The sequence below is a fragment of the Coregonus clupeaformis genome, chromosome 36 (assembly GCF_020615455.1).
Source record: "Coregonus clupeaformis isolate EN_2021a chromosome 36, ASM2061545v1, whole genome shotgun sequence".
In the NCBI taxonomy this organism is placed as follows: domain Eukaryota; kingdom Metazoa; phylum Chordata; class Actinopteri; order Salmoniformes; family Salmonidae; genus Coregonus; species Coregonus clupeaformis.
Window position 1 is genome coordinate 7,628,012 of NC_059227.1, and position 16,144 is coordinate 7,644,155.

Here is a 16,144-nt window from a genome sequence, read left to right on the forward strand (position 1 = left end):
TTCCATTGGGCAAAGATACTTTTATTTCAAGTTAAGATCCATCCAATATTTTGCAACAAGACAGCAGATACAAAATCCTTCATCACACAGATGGAAGACTCATCTAACTTTTTAGTGCCACTAAATGCGTCGGGCGGAGTGTATTTCCTTGATGTAGTTAAGATTATTGTTTTTTGAGACAAGGGGAGATATTGGTGAGGAGGGGGGGGGGGAGAGGGGGAGACATGAGAGAAGAGGTCAGAAGGTTTCAGAGTGAGCGTGTTCACTTCTGGTCGGGCATCAGGTCGTCGAAGGATTGGCCTCCCTCCAGGCGCTTCTCCATCTCGACGAGGGTCTTGACGCCGTCGACAACCATCTGCACCAGCTCCACCTCGGAGAAGCCCAGACGGTCGGCGTTGGAGATGTCGAAGACGCCGCCTACTGCTGCCGTGTCCACGCCGCCTGAGGGGGAAGACCCAGAAGGTACATGTTCAGTACCAAAGACAATCTGATGGTGGTGGATAAGACAAGCAGTGACAGGCCAACCCTGCTCCTGGAGAAGCACTGGGCATGCAGGTTTTAGTTCCAGGCAGACCTACTATAACACCTTTCAGCTCCTATATTCGGGGGCCTGAGGAGCAGCTGCTTAACCGAAACAGGACTAGGGCTGGAAGGAAATCCTGCAGGAGGGTAGCTCCCCAGGAGCGTTGGCCACCCTATCCTATACAGTGGAGAGTTGGGACCTAGTGGAAAGTGCTATACATTTATGAGAATTGTACCCATAGTTACAGCTTTCGGTCAAAGGTGTAGGGGCATGTTGGATTAGCATAACGCTGTCAATTTAAGTACACGGATTCAGATGCAATTCAACATTGACATCTTGAACGCACAATGTTTTACCCACCCACAGTAACAAACATTGCTTCATAAATAAAACCTAGTGAGACTAGACAATACTCCTGATCCGTTGGATGCTCGCTTAAATCCAATAACAACTGCTAGACGGCATTTCCCCTCCACATTTCCTAACCGAGTTGAGGGGGGGTGTTGAAAATGTACGTACCTGTGCCGCGCTTCTGCAGCCTCAACCTCTTGAGGACCTCACCGAACTTCTCGTGCTTGCTGACGTTGGGCAGCTTGACGTGCACGCCGGCGCGCAGCCCTGTGCCCAGGTTGGAGGGGCAAGTGAGCACGTAGCCCAGGTGCTCGTTCCACATGAACTCATGACCCTTGTCCTTGAACAGGCTCTCGATCTGTAGGGGTCAGGGGGCGAAGGTTATGACTTATGTGGCACCATTGAGTTGAGAAAGCAACTGCAGTGTAGGGGACTTTCTAGTTTGAGTTTAAAGGTTACATCCTTTCTTGGGACAGTTTTAATCTTGCACTACATTTTAAGTAGTCTCCCAAATGGAATTAACCCCAAAGCGGTGGTGTGCTTTGAACATTTATTTGAATGTTAGGTGTGTCGTTCAATGTTATATAATTGTGTGCCTTTCTGACTGGACTGGACTTTGACATCCTTGAATCCTGAGCGCACACCACACACACCTTTGTGAGGCCTGTGCAGAAGCGGTGGAACACCTCCTTCATGTTGCCTCCCTTCTGCATAGAGATGACTCGTAGATGGTCTTCCTCGTTCACCCAGACCAGGAAGGTCTTGCCGTCGTTGTGCCTGTCAACAAAAACAACATATTGGTTCACCGTCGGTTGGAAGGAGACACCATTTTACATAACGATCAGGTTTATTCTCACTAAAAGGCACCCTCCAGTTGGTACACAGGTGAAGTTGTCCATAGACGCCGATCGTGGGTCAGTTTTTTTATTTTACCCCACTAATGGTTAAGGTTAGGATGGAGGAGCGGAGCTGATCCTAGACCTGTACTTAGGGGAAACTTTACATCAGAGCCTCCTTTAATTCACCACGACATCAGAGCACATATCAACTGTGTATCACTATTTGGGCAAATTACTCAGTCTTTTTAGAGTATGGAATGTGGATTTAAAATGGTCCAAAAGGGGCCTTTTCAATACAACTTCTAATGGGGCCTACTGTGAAATTAAGACCATTGAAGCGGTCAACTAACTACCCTCCAATTTATCTGCCATCATGAAAGGAAAAGGAAGTCATTTTGGACTGGGGAAGATTACATGGAGAAAACTCCTGTGGTGCCCCTAAGGCTAGAGCGGGGGAACTCACCAGATGCCCCTGCCGTCAGGCCAGTCGCGGCCCATCCCGGACGCCAGCAGCAGGGGGGACACAGGTTTGTCGAACAGGAAGTGGTCATCGATCAGCTGTTGCTGCTCATCGTCTGTCATGTTCTTCAGGGCGTAATACTGGCCATTGAGGTCCCCATCCAGTGAGGCTAGACCTGAAAAAAAAAACATGCCAATATCAGTAAAACTAGTTGGCCTACATGAAAGTGCTCATCCTTTTTCACCAACTGTAAAGCAAACTGCATATTTGTAAGAATTAGACAAATCAAGCGGTCATATTTGTGCCAATTCTTGTCAAAGATTCCATTATATAAAACATACAAAATAAGTAAGTCTTAACCGATGCCAGTCAAAAGCAGCAAGCCAATTACAGTGCGGTATCATTTCAATAGGAGGATTAAGCTACAGTTACACTTGGTGCTGCCAGGGGGCAGCATCGGCACACAAATAAGGCCATGGAATTGGAGGAGAGGGTCTTGTTACGCACTTTCGATGGCCATGTTCTCAATGGCACGTCGCTCCCCACGGCTGCAGTGTGGGGGGAGGCAGAAGCCGCGGACGCTCCTGCCAGTTCTCACCCTGGAGCTCAGGACATAGTTGGGGTCCAGGTCATCCCCACCCTAACAAAATAATGGCAAGAGCCGTGTTAGCAATTAGCATGAAAGCTAACAGGAATACACATTTGGTTTTGACTGTATAAACCAGGATTGGGGTACAAGGAGGTTTGAAAACAATGGGCCGTATGGCCAGTTTGACCAATATGGATTTTGACTGAATTCCATTTCATATTGGTTTCCTGAACTTCGTGAATAGTGCTGACCACACCGTTTACGACATTGACTCATCAAGGCCTCCCTTGGGAGTTTGTAGGGGCCTATGTGGTGATTCAGGGTGTGTGGAGATTGAGACAGAGGTTGAATCCCAACTCACCCCCTTCCCCTCTGCCCTCCATTTGCGCATTCACGCGAGCCTCCGGCAAAAGCTGAGGGACGGAAAATTATAGAGGGTGTAGGGGCTAATTAGACCGTCAGATAGCCACTTCGACCGAGCCAGCAAGGCTGCAGGCTTTGTTTGTCTGATTTTGAGACTTCACACATGTAACAAATGAAATACCTCCCAAATTACATGTTTAACTGTTACTGATGTTTATATCTTGTAAAATGACAGGAGGGATTTGTAGATTTTTAATTTCATGCATGTTTATTATTGAAAAGTAGAACAATGAATTGCATCATTCAAGTCACGAGTGTGTCCCGAAGTTGATGGGTCTATTGATCCCCTCGCCACTCTCTGGAAGTCACCCTCTTAGTTTCGTCAGCAACACGTGACTACGGAGGGCCCTTCGAGCAAGTTGGTAGGGGAGAGGGGGTGTTTTGGGATTCACCGTGTGTGTTTGATGATTCAGCGTGGTGTGTGTGTGGAGATTTGGTGTGTGTGTGTCCTTACCACAAGGTTGTCTGGGTTCAGGTCGGTCTTGTGTTTGTCTGAGGGCTTGTATCCACCGTGGCGGTCTTCGATGACGGGGTCCAGCAGCTCCTTGAACACCTCGTACGTCTCCTCGTCTCCAGCCACACAGCCCACTGTCATGATGAAGGGATGGCCTGAAATAGAATAGAAAAAGGGTGAAACTGGGCCTTTGGACACAAAATGGCGGTTGCATCGATCCAAGTGACGATTTCACTGACAAAATGCAGTTGCATTGGTTTTGACAGTAATCGGTTTTGGAATTTTATATAAAATGGTGGTCAGTTGTGCCTGCAGTCGCATGGGTCTTATATCCAATAATATCTTTAGCCACCCTCCATAGGCAAACGCCTGTTGGAATAACACAATCTACGGTGAAGCCATTGGGCATTATTACACATTTTGTGTTGATATTCATAATGTTGTACATGTCAAGGGTTAAGAAGACCGTAAGGTTGTGGTGACTAAGGTTTGCATACCGGCACTCATCTTCAGCTGTTTAATGCTTAGTTACACTGGATGCTGTAGTAGGGGACTGCAATAGAGCTTATCAAATGCAAGGCCTACATCAGGGTTCACCAAATTGGCCCACCAAGTTTTTTTGGTCAATAAGCAATGTCAATAGTCCCCTGTAGCTCAGTTGGTAGAGCATGGCACTTGCAACGCCAGGGTTGAGGGTTCGTTTCCCACAGGGGGGCCAGTGTGAAAATGTATGCACTCACTAACTGTAAGTCGCTCTGGATAAGAGTGCCTGCTAAATGACTAAAATGTAAAAATGTATTAAGCAATCTCTAAATAGTAATTTACGCATTTATAAACACTATTTTAAGCTGCCTTTTTCGTCAGCATGCTAGTCTAGCTAATGCTAAAGCAACCCAACACTAGGCTTCCCATTTTCATGGAATCCAATGGGCTGCTTTAGCATCAGCTAGCCTAGCATGCTGACGAAAAAGGCAGTTTAATTAAAATAGTGTTTATAAATGCATAAATTACTATTTAGAGACTGCTTATTGACAGTTACAAATGTAGGAGCAATGATTAAATGGTAAGTAAACTCTTTACAAACTGTTTATAAATGGCTTATTAAGAGAACTTAATGTAAAGTGTTACCAGGAAATCTGTTCCCAAGTATTACCACACATAAAAAGAGACATATGTGATCGTATCCCAATGTAATCAAGGTCTGAAATTATGTTTTTGTCTAAATACTATTAGTTTGGGCTTCTTGCGGTTAATCTGCAGTGTAAATTTTTTACATTTTAGTCATTTAGCAGATGCTCTTATCCAGAGCAACTTACAGTTAGTGAGTGCATGCATTTTTCATACTGGCCCCCCATGGGAAACAAACCCACAACCCTGGCGTTGCAAGCGCCATGCTCTACCACCTGAGCTATTTATTTATAATTATTTTCCAGCCCCCCTGTCCATTCGTAAAAAATAGGATCAGGCTGAATGTAATTGGTCCCTGGACTACATGATAATTCAAAGCCACCGTAATTCAGGGTTTAAAGAGACATGACTCTACAACCTTGAAATCGAGGGGAATAAAATGCAAGGCCTCAACCTTGTCTGTAATGTCACTTGCTCAGCAATGGTTCTATGTAGACAAATAATGGATTTGACCTTGCTCAGCAAAGGTCATTGGTGATGCTGCTGTAATAAATTAGAACAATAAATAGGCCTATTGCCATGGTTCCCACATCAGTCCTAATGCATGTATACCTCCATTAGGTTCTATGCTTAAAAGGGCAATCTGCAGTTGCTACATCAATTTTTTGTACCCATTTGATTCGTCGTACCCCATCAGAACCCAAAATATAAGCTTGTTTTATGTAAACATACACTATACATCCTCAAGACATGGTTAAAACTTTTTTTATTTTTTTTATTTCCCGAAACAGGGAAGACGCTTTGTTATTGTTTCAAATGCTGATTGCCCCTTTAATGCTAGACAGGGCAAAAAAAGTATGCATTCCTTGTTTTTTACGGAACATTTCATTAGTGGCCATAGCACAGGGCCTTGGCAACAAGATCACCATTTGCACCATTTAAACAGAGGAGGTTTTTCACAAGGTACGTGATTCACATTGCAACATCCAAGCACCGGATGAGTGGCTGGGCTATAAATAAAGCCCTCTGCCCTCCCATTTTCTACACACTTCACATCGAAACTGCACAACACAGACGTCTTGAGACTAAAGTCGACAAAGCAATGGCTATTTACCCGGGTTATCAATCCCAGTTTGAATGACATCATCCACTGTAAATCCACTTGGAGTTTCCTTGTCCCGCAGGTTGGCGTACATCTCTGGAGTGAGCACCTTAGCCATGTGGTTGTTATGCTGGCTAAGGTCGGGGTACTCCTGCTCTGCGGAGTAGTTCATCTTCAGCTTGTTGTGGGTGTTACCGAAAGGCATGATTGCTTTCACCTGTGCGCAAGGATGAAACAATGTAATGTTAGTGGCCAAAATAGCCTACCCGGCAAATTAAATAGCTTACACTGTTTAACGCTGCAATATATAACTTTTTGGGCGACCCGAGTTATAGATTTGTTATTCTCATTGAAAGCAAGTCTAAGAAGCGGTAGGTCTGTTCTATGTGCACTATTTCTATGCTTCCCGTTCCCAAGTTTCATTTTTGCATCTTTTACTTTTGGTTTTGTACACCAGCTTCAAAAAGCTGAAGAAAATACAATATTTTTGGATTAATTCAAATATATTTCACAGTGGTTTTGATCGTACAATGATTCTCTACATTGCTTGTTTTGTCACATAAACTGAAATTAGGTGAACTATTAGAATTTTAGCAACCAGGTAATTGCAGAGCGATTTCAGCATAGTGCACCTTTAATAGGAAAAAGGTTGAAGAAGACTGTTTATTCTGTATGAATTGTCCTTCAGCTAGTAATTTAACTACATTTTGCAGTAGCTTGGTGGTAGTTGAACTAAATTCAAAACTAGGCAGTGTTTTCAATAGTTAATAACTTTTTTTGCCATGTAGCGGTGTAGCTAACTACTGGAACTACACACTACCCTTTTTGGAAAATAAAATAAAATATGGGTGAAGTAGGCCAGAATTTTCTTTCTTTTGCGTCATCACACCTGCTTAATTCTCACTTGTTTAATAGGCTAAAATACACATTCTGTTAACATATGACCCCAAAGTGATTTGTGGGCTATACTCGGCCTTGTCTCAGGATTGTAAGTTGGTGGTTGGGGATATCCCTCTAGTGGTGCGGGGGCTGTGCTTTGGCGGAGTGGGTGGGGTTATATCCTTCCTGTTTGGCCCTGTCCGGGGTTTCTTCGGATGGGGCCACAGTGTCTCCGGACCGCTCCTGTCTCAGCCTCCAGTATTTATGCTGCAGTAGTTTATGTGTCGGGGGCTGGGGTTAGTTGGTTATACCTGGAGTACTTCTCCTGTCTTATCCAGTGTCCTGTGTGAATTTAAGTATGCTCTCTCTAATTCTCTCGTTCTCTCTTTCTCTCTGAGAACCTGAGCCCTAGGACCATACGTCAGGACTACCGGGCATGATGACACCTTGCTGTCCCCAGTCCGCCTGGCCTTGCTGCTATTCCAGTTTCAACTGTTCTGCCTGCGGCTACGAAACCCCCTACCTGTCCCAGACCTGCTGTTTTCAACTCTAAATGATCGGCTATGAAAAGCCAACTGAGAGACCTGAGCCCTAGGACCATACGTCGGGACTACCGGCCGTGGTGACTCCTTGCTGTCCCCAGTCCGCCTGGCCTTGCTGCTATTCCAGTTTAAACTGTTCTGCCTGCGGTTATGGAACCCCTACCTGTCCCAGACCTGCTGTTTTAAACTCTAATGATCGGCTATGAAAAGCCAACTGAGATTTATTCCTGATTATTATTTGACCATGCTTGTCACTTATGAACATTTTTGAACATCTTGGCATGGTTCTGTTATAATCTCCACCCGGCACAGCCAGAAGAGGACTGGCCACCCCTCATAGCCTGGTTCCTCTCTAGGTTTCTTCCTAGGTTTTGCCTTTCTAGGGAGTTTTTCCTAGCCACCGTGCTTCTACACCTGCATTACTAGCTGTTTGGGGTTTTAGGCTGGGTTTCTGTACAGCACTTCGAGATATTAGCTGATGTAAGAAGGGCTATATAAAATAAAATTGATTGATTGATTGATTGGTTCTTGCAATTTGTAGTCTATGACATTTCAAATTTACATAAGATAATTTGTTACAACTTTTTCCAAAGTAACTTTAGTTAAGTCAACTATATTTTTCTTAAGGGTAGCTTCCCACTGGGCACACACTGTTTGAATAAACGTTGTTCCACTTCTGAACTGAACCAACGTGGAACAGACGTTGAATTCACGTCTGTGTCCAGTGGGTTTAGTGTAGTGTAACTTCTTCCAGTGTGACGTAATTGGTAGCTTGGTAACTATATTTTCAGAGTAGCTTCGCAGTCGTAAGCTATTTAGGCACCCGGTTCAAAGAGGTGGACAAAAAAATCCAACCATTTGCGGCTCTCTTCCTCATCATCCGAGATGGGATACATGTAATCTACCCTCGGTGCCCACATCTAGCAACTGTTAATTTCTCTAGAATGTCAAATCTACAACATATCAATGGAATGCATGGATTAAAATGCATGCATTCATCCACGTTAATTTTGCTTTAATGTTCATCCAAATATGTAGGCTACAGTGCCCACATCTAGCAACTGTTAATTTCTCTAGAATGTCAAATCTACAACATATACATGGAATGCATGGATTAAAATACATGCATTCATCCCATGTTAATCCAAATATGTAGGCTACAGTGCAAGTGTATAGACTACTGTGCATCTTTGATGGAAGCCCTCGACCGAATGCGTAATGCGCAGCACCAGATAATAAGACCTTGCAGACAGGAGATGCTGCAAGGTCGTTTGTAAAGTACTAGGCAAACGGAAAATACAAACCTTGTATACAAGACTTTGAGGCAATTTTACCCAGGATAAAATATTTTACAGTTAGATATAATCATTCATTGTTTTGATGTGAAACCAAATCACTGACAAATATCTAGGGTGGACGCGCTTTACCGAGATGCTGTCTACAATACCAAAGTCTTTGTTCAACCTAAATTCAAAATGTTTAGCCAGTGTCATCATATATTTAAATACATGTATTAAATACAAAGCACATTCGACGCATTATAACAATGTCACAAATATGACATTCTTATGCATTTATGTATTTATATATTTCTACACATAAAAAAAATATATATCCTACCTTAGGACGTTTTTCTTTGGGAAAGACACAAAACTCCTTTCAACCAGGAACGATCACACCAACGCTAATACTGGTGTCCAGAACTAAGCGGCTTTGCTAGGTTTTATATGCCACGGGCGCTCTCTTCTGATTGGATACTATTTAGAGTCCCATTCATTCTATTGGAGAGTGACTAACGCAATTGCATATAGCGACAGCGCTGCAATTTAACAGCCGAGACCTCTCAGATCACGTGGTGCTTTCCTTGACAGCTCTCTTGATTGACAGCAGTTGGACGGAATTGTATGGTAGCATTGGCTACATTAAATGTATGCTCACTGGAATGGATATTGATATGCTCCTAGTAAGCCTGAATGTCTCCACACACAGAACATCTCATTCCAAAATCATGGGCATTAATATGGAGTTGGTTCCCCCTTTACTGCTATAACAGCCTCCACTGTTCTGGGAAGGCTTTCCACTAGATGTTGGAACATTGCTGCGGGGACTTGCCTCCATTCAGCCACAAGAGCATTAGTGAGGTCAGGCACTGATGTTGGGCAATTAGGCCTGGCTCGCAGTCGGCATTCCAATTCATCCCAAAGGCGTTGGATGGGGTTGAGGTCAGGGCTCTGTGCAGGCCAGTTAAGTTCATCCCCACCAATCTCGACAAACCATTTCTGTATGGACCTCGCTTTGTGCACGGGGGCATTGTCATGCTGAAATAGGGAAAGGCCTTCCCCAAACTGTTGCTCCCAAGTGGCGCAGCGGTCTAAGGCACTGCATCTCAGTGCTTGAGGCGTCACTACAGACCCTGGTTCGATTCCAGGCTGTATCACGACCGGCCGTGATTGGGAGTCCCATAGGGCGGCGCACAATTGGCCCAGCGTCGTCCGGGTTTGGTAGGCCGTCATTGTAAATAAGAATTTGTTCTTAACTGACTTGCCTAGTAAAATAAAAAAAATAAAAAAAGTTGGAAGCACAGAATCGTCTAGAATATAATTGTATGCTGTAGCATTTAGATTTCCCTTCACTGGAAATAAAGGTCCTAGCCAGAACCATGAAAAACAGCCCCAGACCATTATTCCTCCTCCACCAAACTTTACAGTTCGCACTATGCATTGCAGGTAGTGTTCTCCGGGCATCCGCCAAACCCAGATTCTTCCGTCGGACTACCATCACTCCAGAGAATGCGTTTCCATTGCTCCATAGTCCAATGGCGGCGAGCTTTACACCACTCCAGCCAACGTTTGGCATTGCACATGGTGATCTTAGGCTGCTCGGCCATGGAAACCCATTTCATGAAGCTCCCGACTAACAGTTATTTTGCTGACATTGCTTCCAGCGGCAGTTTGGAACTCTGTAGCTCAGTTGGTAGAGCATGGCGTTTGCTACGTCAGGGTTGTGGGTTCGATCCCCACGGGGGGCCAGTATGAAAAAAGTATGAAAATGTATGCGCTCACTAACTGTAAGTCGCTCTGGATAAGAGCGTCTGCTAAATGACTAAAATGTAAATGTAAAATGTGTTGCAACCGAGGACAGTTTTTACTCACTACGTGCTTCAGCACTCGGCGGTCCCGTTCTGTGAATTTGTGTGGCCTACCACTTCGTGGCTGAGCCGTTGTTTCCACTTCACAGTAACAGCACTTACAGTTGACCGGGGCAGCTCTAGCAGGGCAGAAATTTGACAAACTTGTTGGAAAGGTGGCATCCTATGACGGTGCCACATTGAAAGTCACTGAGCTCTTTAGTAAGGCCATTCTACTGCCAATATTTGTCTATCGAGATTGCATGGCTGTGTGCTCGATTTTATACACCTGTCAGCAACGGGTGTGGCTGAAATAGCAGAATCCATTAATTTGAAGGGGTGTCCACATACTTTTGTAGTGCTAGGGTAAAAACCAAAACGTGCACCCAGGGCGGGCCCCAGGACAGAGTTTAGGAAACCCTGGCCTATAGATACCTAGGAAAAAATGTCAGGCTATTTCAGGGGGATGTTGTTGTTCTTGATGATGATGATAATGATGATGAAGATGATGATATTAAGTAGCATATTGATAGATATTAATTCTTTAAGATTTTCATATTCCAGTTAGTGCTTTTGTGTGGCTCGTTTGAGATTACAGTTTAACAATAGGCATACTCTATAGGCTCCATGGGGCAGATACATATTTCTCCTATCAAAGGCATTGCCCTGGAAGTGTCATATTTATATGCTTAACATAGCATTTTAGCCTTAAAGGGATACTTCAGGATTTTGGCAATGAGGCATTTTGTCTACTTCCCTGGAGTCAGATGAACTCATAGATACCATTTTCGTGTCTTTGTTTCCAGTATGAAGGAAGTTATAGGTAGTTTTGCGAGCCAGTGATAACTAGCGTTAGCGCAATGACTAGAAGTCTATGGGTATCTGCTAGCATGCTAGCAAATACCCATAGACTTCTAGTCATTGCGCTAAAACTAGTTAGCAATTGCGCTAGCGCTTGTTAGCAACTTCCTTCAAACTGCACGCAGAGACATAAAAATGGTATCCACAAGTTCATCTGACTCCCGAAGTCTCCCTTTAACAACGTGTGTGGGTAGGCCTATGATAAAAGTGCTCAACTGAGGTAACACATTAGAGTTGATGCTGCACAGTTGTCTTCCCTGTAGGGAGCATTTCTATAAGGCCTAAATATAACATGTTGTTGATGTCTGCATGGAGCTTTCATTAAGATGACTGTCTGAAGTACTGGTGTATCTTTCTCTCCCTTTATCTGAGACAGCAACAATCCAAGAAGGCTCAGCATCACTGAAGTAATTCAACAAGTACAGTGGGGAGAACAAGTATTTGATACACTGCCGATTTTGCAGGCTTTCCTACTTACAAAGCATGTAGAGGTCTGTCATTTTTATCATAGGTACACTTCAACTGTGAGAGACAGAATCTAAAACAAAAATCCAGAAAATCACATTGTATGATTTTTAAGTAATTAATTTGCATTTTATTGCATGACATAAGTATTTGATACATCAGAAAAGCAGAACTTAATATTTGGTACAGAAACGTTTGTTTGCAATTACAGAGATCATACGTTTCCTGTAGGTCTTGACCAGGTTTGCACACACTGCAGCAGGGATTTTGGCCCACTCCTCCATACAGACCTTCTCCAGATCCTTCAGGTTTCGGGGCTGTCGCTGGGCAATACAGACTTTCAGCTCCCTCCAAAGATTTCTATTGGGTTCAGGTCTGGAGACTGGCTAGGCCACTCCAGGACCTTGTGATGCTTCTTACGGAGCCACTCCTTAGTTGCCCTGGCTGTGTGTTTCGGGTCGTTGTCATGCTGGAAGACCCAGCCACGACCCATCTTCAATGCTCTTACTGAGGGAAGGAGGTTGTTGGCCAAGATCTCGCGATACATGGCCCCATCCATCCTCCCCTCAATACGGTGCAGTCGTCCTGTCCCCTTTGCAGAAAAGCATCCCAAAAGAATGATGTTTCCACCTCCATGCTTCACGGTTGGGATGGTGTTCTTGGGGTTGTACTCATCCTTCTTCTTCCTCCAAACACGGCGAGTGGATTTTAGACCAAAAAGCTCTATTTTTGTCTCATCAGACCACATGACCTTCTTCCATTCCTCCTCTGGATCATCCAGATGGTCATTGGCAAACTTCAGACGGGCCTGGACATGCGCTGGCTTGAGCAGGGGGACCTTGCGTGCGCTGCAGGATTTTAATCCATGATGGCGTAATGTGTTACTAATGGTTTTCATTGAGACTGTGGTCCCAGCTCTCTTCAGGTTATTGACCAGGTCCTGCCGTGTAGTTCTGGGCTGATCCCTCACCTTCCTCATGATCATTGATGCTCCACGAGGTGAGATCTTGCATGGAGCCCCAGACCGAGGGTGATTGACCGTCATCTTGAACTTCTTCCATTTTCTAATAATTGCGCCAACAGTTGTTGCCTTCTCACCAAGCTGCTTGCCTATTGTCCTGTAGCCCATCCCAGCCTTGTGCAGGTCTACAATTTTATCCCTGATGTTCTTACACAGCTCTCTGGTCTTGGCCATTGTGGAGAGGTTGGAGTCTGTTTGATTGAGTGTGTGGACAGGTGTATTTTATACAGGTAACGAGTTCAAACAGGTGCAGTTAATACAGGTAATGAGTGGAGAACAGGAGGGCTTAAAGAAAAACTAACAGGTCTGTGAGAGCCGGAATTCTTACTGGTTGGTAGGTGATCAAATACTTATGTCATGCAATAAAATGCAAATTAATTACTTAAATACAATGTGATTTTCTGGATTTTTGTTTTAGATTCCGTCTCTCACAGTTGAAGTGTACCTATGATAAAAATTACAGACCTCTACATGCTTTGTAAGTAGGAAAACCTGCAAAATCGGCAGTGTATCAAATACTTGTTCTCCCCACTGTATCCCTAGAGCCCTCTTTATTCATGATCATGTTCAATTGTGTTGTTTTCATTGTCCTCGTGTGTGGATCACCAAATTAGTAGTGATTGTTTCATGATATCATCACTGGAGTGCTGTGCCGCCATTTCTGCTGGCCGTTTGTCCAACTAAATGGCCAAACAGATGAACTACGCATCTGACTGAATGTGATCCTACCTTAACATCAGTCGTTCCATAATGGTTAATGTTGTTGTTTTCAATCATTCAACTAACTACAATACTGACGTGACCACACCTGTTTACCTGCTATTCATTGACTACAGCTCAGCATTCAACACCATAGTGCCCTCAAAGCTCATCACTAAGCTAAGGATCCTGGGACTAAACACCTCCCTCTGCAACTGGATCCTGGACTTCCTGACGGGCCGCCCCCAGGTGGTAAGGGTAGGTAACAACACATCTGCCACACTGATCCTCAACACGGGGGCCCCTCAGGGGTGCGTGCTCAGTCCCCTCCTGTACTCCCTGTTCACCCATGACTGCAAGGCCAGGCACGACTCCAACACCATCATTAAGTTTGCCGACGACACAACAGTGGTAGGCCTGATCACCGACAACGATGAGACAGTCTATAGGGAGGAGGTCAGAGACCTGGCCGTGTGGTGCCAGGATAACAACTTCTCCCTCAACGTGACCAAGACAAAGGAGATGATTGTGGACTACAGGAAAAAAAAGAGGACTGAGCACGCCCCCATTCTCATCGACGGGGCTGTAGTGGAACAGGGCACGACAAAGCCTATTCCCCCTAAGGAGACTAAAAAGATTTGGCATGGGTCCTCAGATCCTCAAAAAATTCTACAGCTGCACCATCGAGAGCATCCTGACTGGTTGCATCACCGCCTGGTATGGCAACTGCTTGGCCTCCGACCGCAAGGCACTACAGAGGGTAGTGCGTACGGCCCAGCACATCACTGGGGCCAAGCTTCCTGCCATCCAGGACCTCTATACCAGGCGGTGTCAGAGGAAGGCCCTCAAAATTGTCGAAGACTCCAGCCACCCTAGTCATAGACTGTTCTCTCTGCTACCGCACGGCAAGCGGTACCGGAGTGCCAAGTCTAGGTCCAAAATACTTCTCAACAGCTTCTACCCCCAAGCCATAAGACTCCTGAATTGCTAATCATGGCTACCCGGATTATTTGCACTGCCCCCCACCCCCACCCCCCACCCCATCTTTTTACGCTGCTGCTACTCTGTTAATTATTTATGCATACCCACATGTACATATTACTTCAACTACCTCAACTAGCCGGTGCCCCCGCACATTGACTCTGCATCGGTACCCCCCTGTATATATAGCCTCCCTACTGTTATTTTATTTTACTTCTGCTCTTTTTTTCTCAACACTTTTTTGTTGTTGTTTTATTTTACTTTTTTATTAAAAATAAATGCACTGTTGGTTAAGGGCTGTATGTAAGTATTTCACTGTAATGTCTGCACCTGTTGTATTCGGCGCATGTGGCCAATAAAATGTGATTTGATTTGATTTGACTCAGGATGTGGCTGCGTTATTAATGTCATGTTAACTCTGGCCTTTTGATTTGAACATATGGATAATTTTAGTTTTGTAGGCTACCTATTTAATTATTACATTTATGGATCATAAGCAGTCATTCTGACCTCGTTCCCAATGATCAGTGCTTTAGTTTATTATGTTGCTGTCCAGCGGTTTTGAATTTGCGATGCACCCAACTGTCCGCATTTTTCTGAGCAATAGCCTTTTTTATTTGAACATTTGAAAAGTTTTAGTGTGTGTACTAGCCCATTTGATTGAATGTATACATGTTACATCACTTTGGTTTCACAAATACATATCTTGAAATGGAACCAAATGATATGTTTCTGTCTTCATTCCTTTTTAAATAGGATAGATGGGCTACAGTATAGGTTGAATGTGATAGTCTGCCTATAACCAGCCTGAGTAGGCCTATAACTCCATTCCTATTCTATTCAGAGTTTAGAGAAATGTATCAAATTGGAAATTAGTATAATAAGGCTGGTTGATGCAATGGAAAAATCCACCCTCACTCGACCCCGCCCCACCCCACCAAATCAGCCAGTCAGGAGCAGCTACTGCGTTGCCGCAGTGGCATAATGCATACTTTTTACTAAACAGTACGTGCTAAATGGTATGTGACGATGAATACCTAGTATGCAGTTGAAGTATGTAGTACACTAATATAGGTATTCGGACGCCGCGACTGTGTGTCCTACCGATTAATCCTTCTGCTGCAGCTGATGACAATGTTTGTACCATGTCTTGTGCTGCCACCATGTTGTGCTGCTGCCATGTTGTGTTGCTACCATGTTGTTTTCATGTTGGGTTGCTACCTTGCTGTGTTGTGTGTTGCTGCCATGCTATGTTGTTGTCTTAGGTCTCTCTTTATGTAGTATTGTGTTGCTCTCTTGTTGTGGTGTGTTTGGTCCTATATTTATATTTTTAAAAAATTATCCCAGCCCCCGTCCCCGCAGGAGGCCTTTGGCCTTTTGGTAGACTGTCATTGTAAATAAGAATTTGTTCTTAACTGACTTGCCTAGTTAAATAAAAATAACAAAATGACCTTGACACCAGCTTTAGTAGTACAGAGCCTGTAGATCCATTGGATGAAAGCTTTCAGCAGGGAACAAGCTCAAGCTCTACATCATCTGACTTCCAAACAAGCCAGGACAGCCAAAGGTATTTATGAAAGCACAAAACCCTCTTAATAAAACAAAATCACCAATATTCTAAACTGTCTACAAACCAAGTGCTCCTGAAACTTTTCACACCCTTGCAGTCAGTTCTTTGGCATGGGGGTTAGTAAATTATT

General features: G+C 44.2%; 1 protein-coding gene across 1 annotated transcript; it reads right to left on the minus strand.

Moving 5' to 3' along the window:
* Window positions 1–9,013, minus strand: LOC121552406 (creatine kinase B-type). The gene is made up of 8 exons (XM_041865324.2): window positions 8,911–9,013; window positions 5,882–6,086; window positions 3,640–3,794; window positions 2,681–2,813; window positions 2,177–2,348; window positions 1,528–1,651; window positions 1,043–1,232; window positions 1–441 (listed from the first exon to the last, which is right to left on the minus strand). Exons 2-8 carry the CDS (start codon window positions 6,072–6,074, stop codon window positions 263–265), a joined length of 1,146 nt encoding a protein of 381 aa, XP_041721258.2. The 5' UTR covers window positions 6,075–6,086; window positions 8,911–9,013; the 3' UTR covers window positions 1–262.
* Between the last annotated feature and the right edge of the window lie 7,131 nt (window positions 9,014–16,144).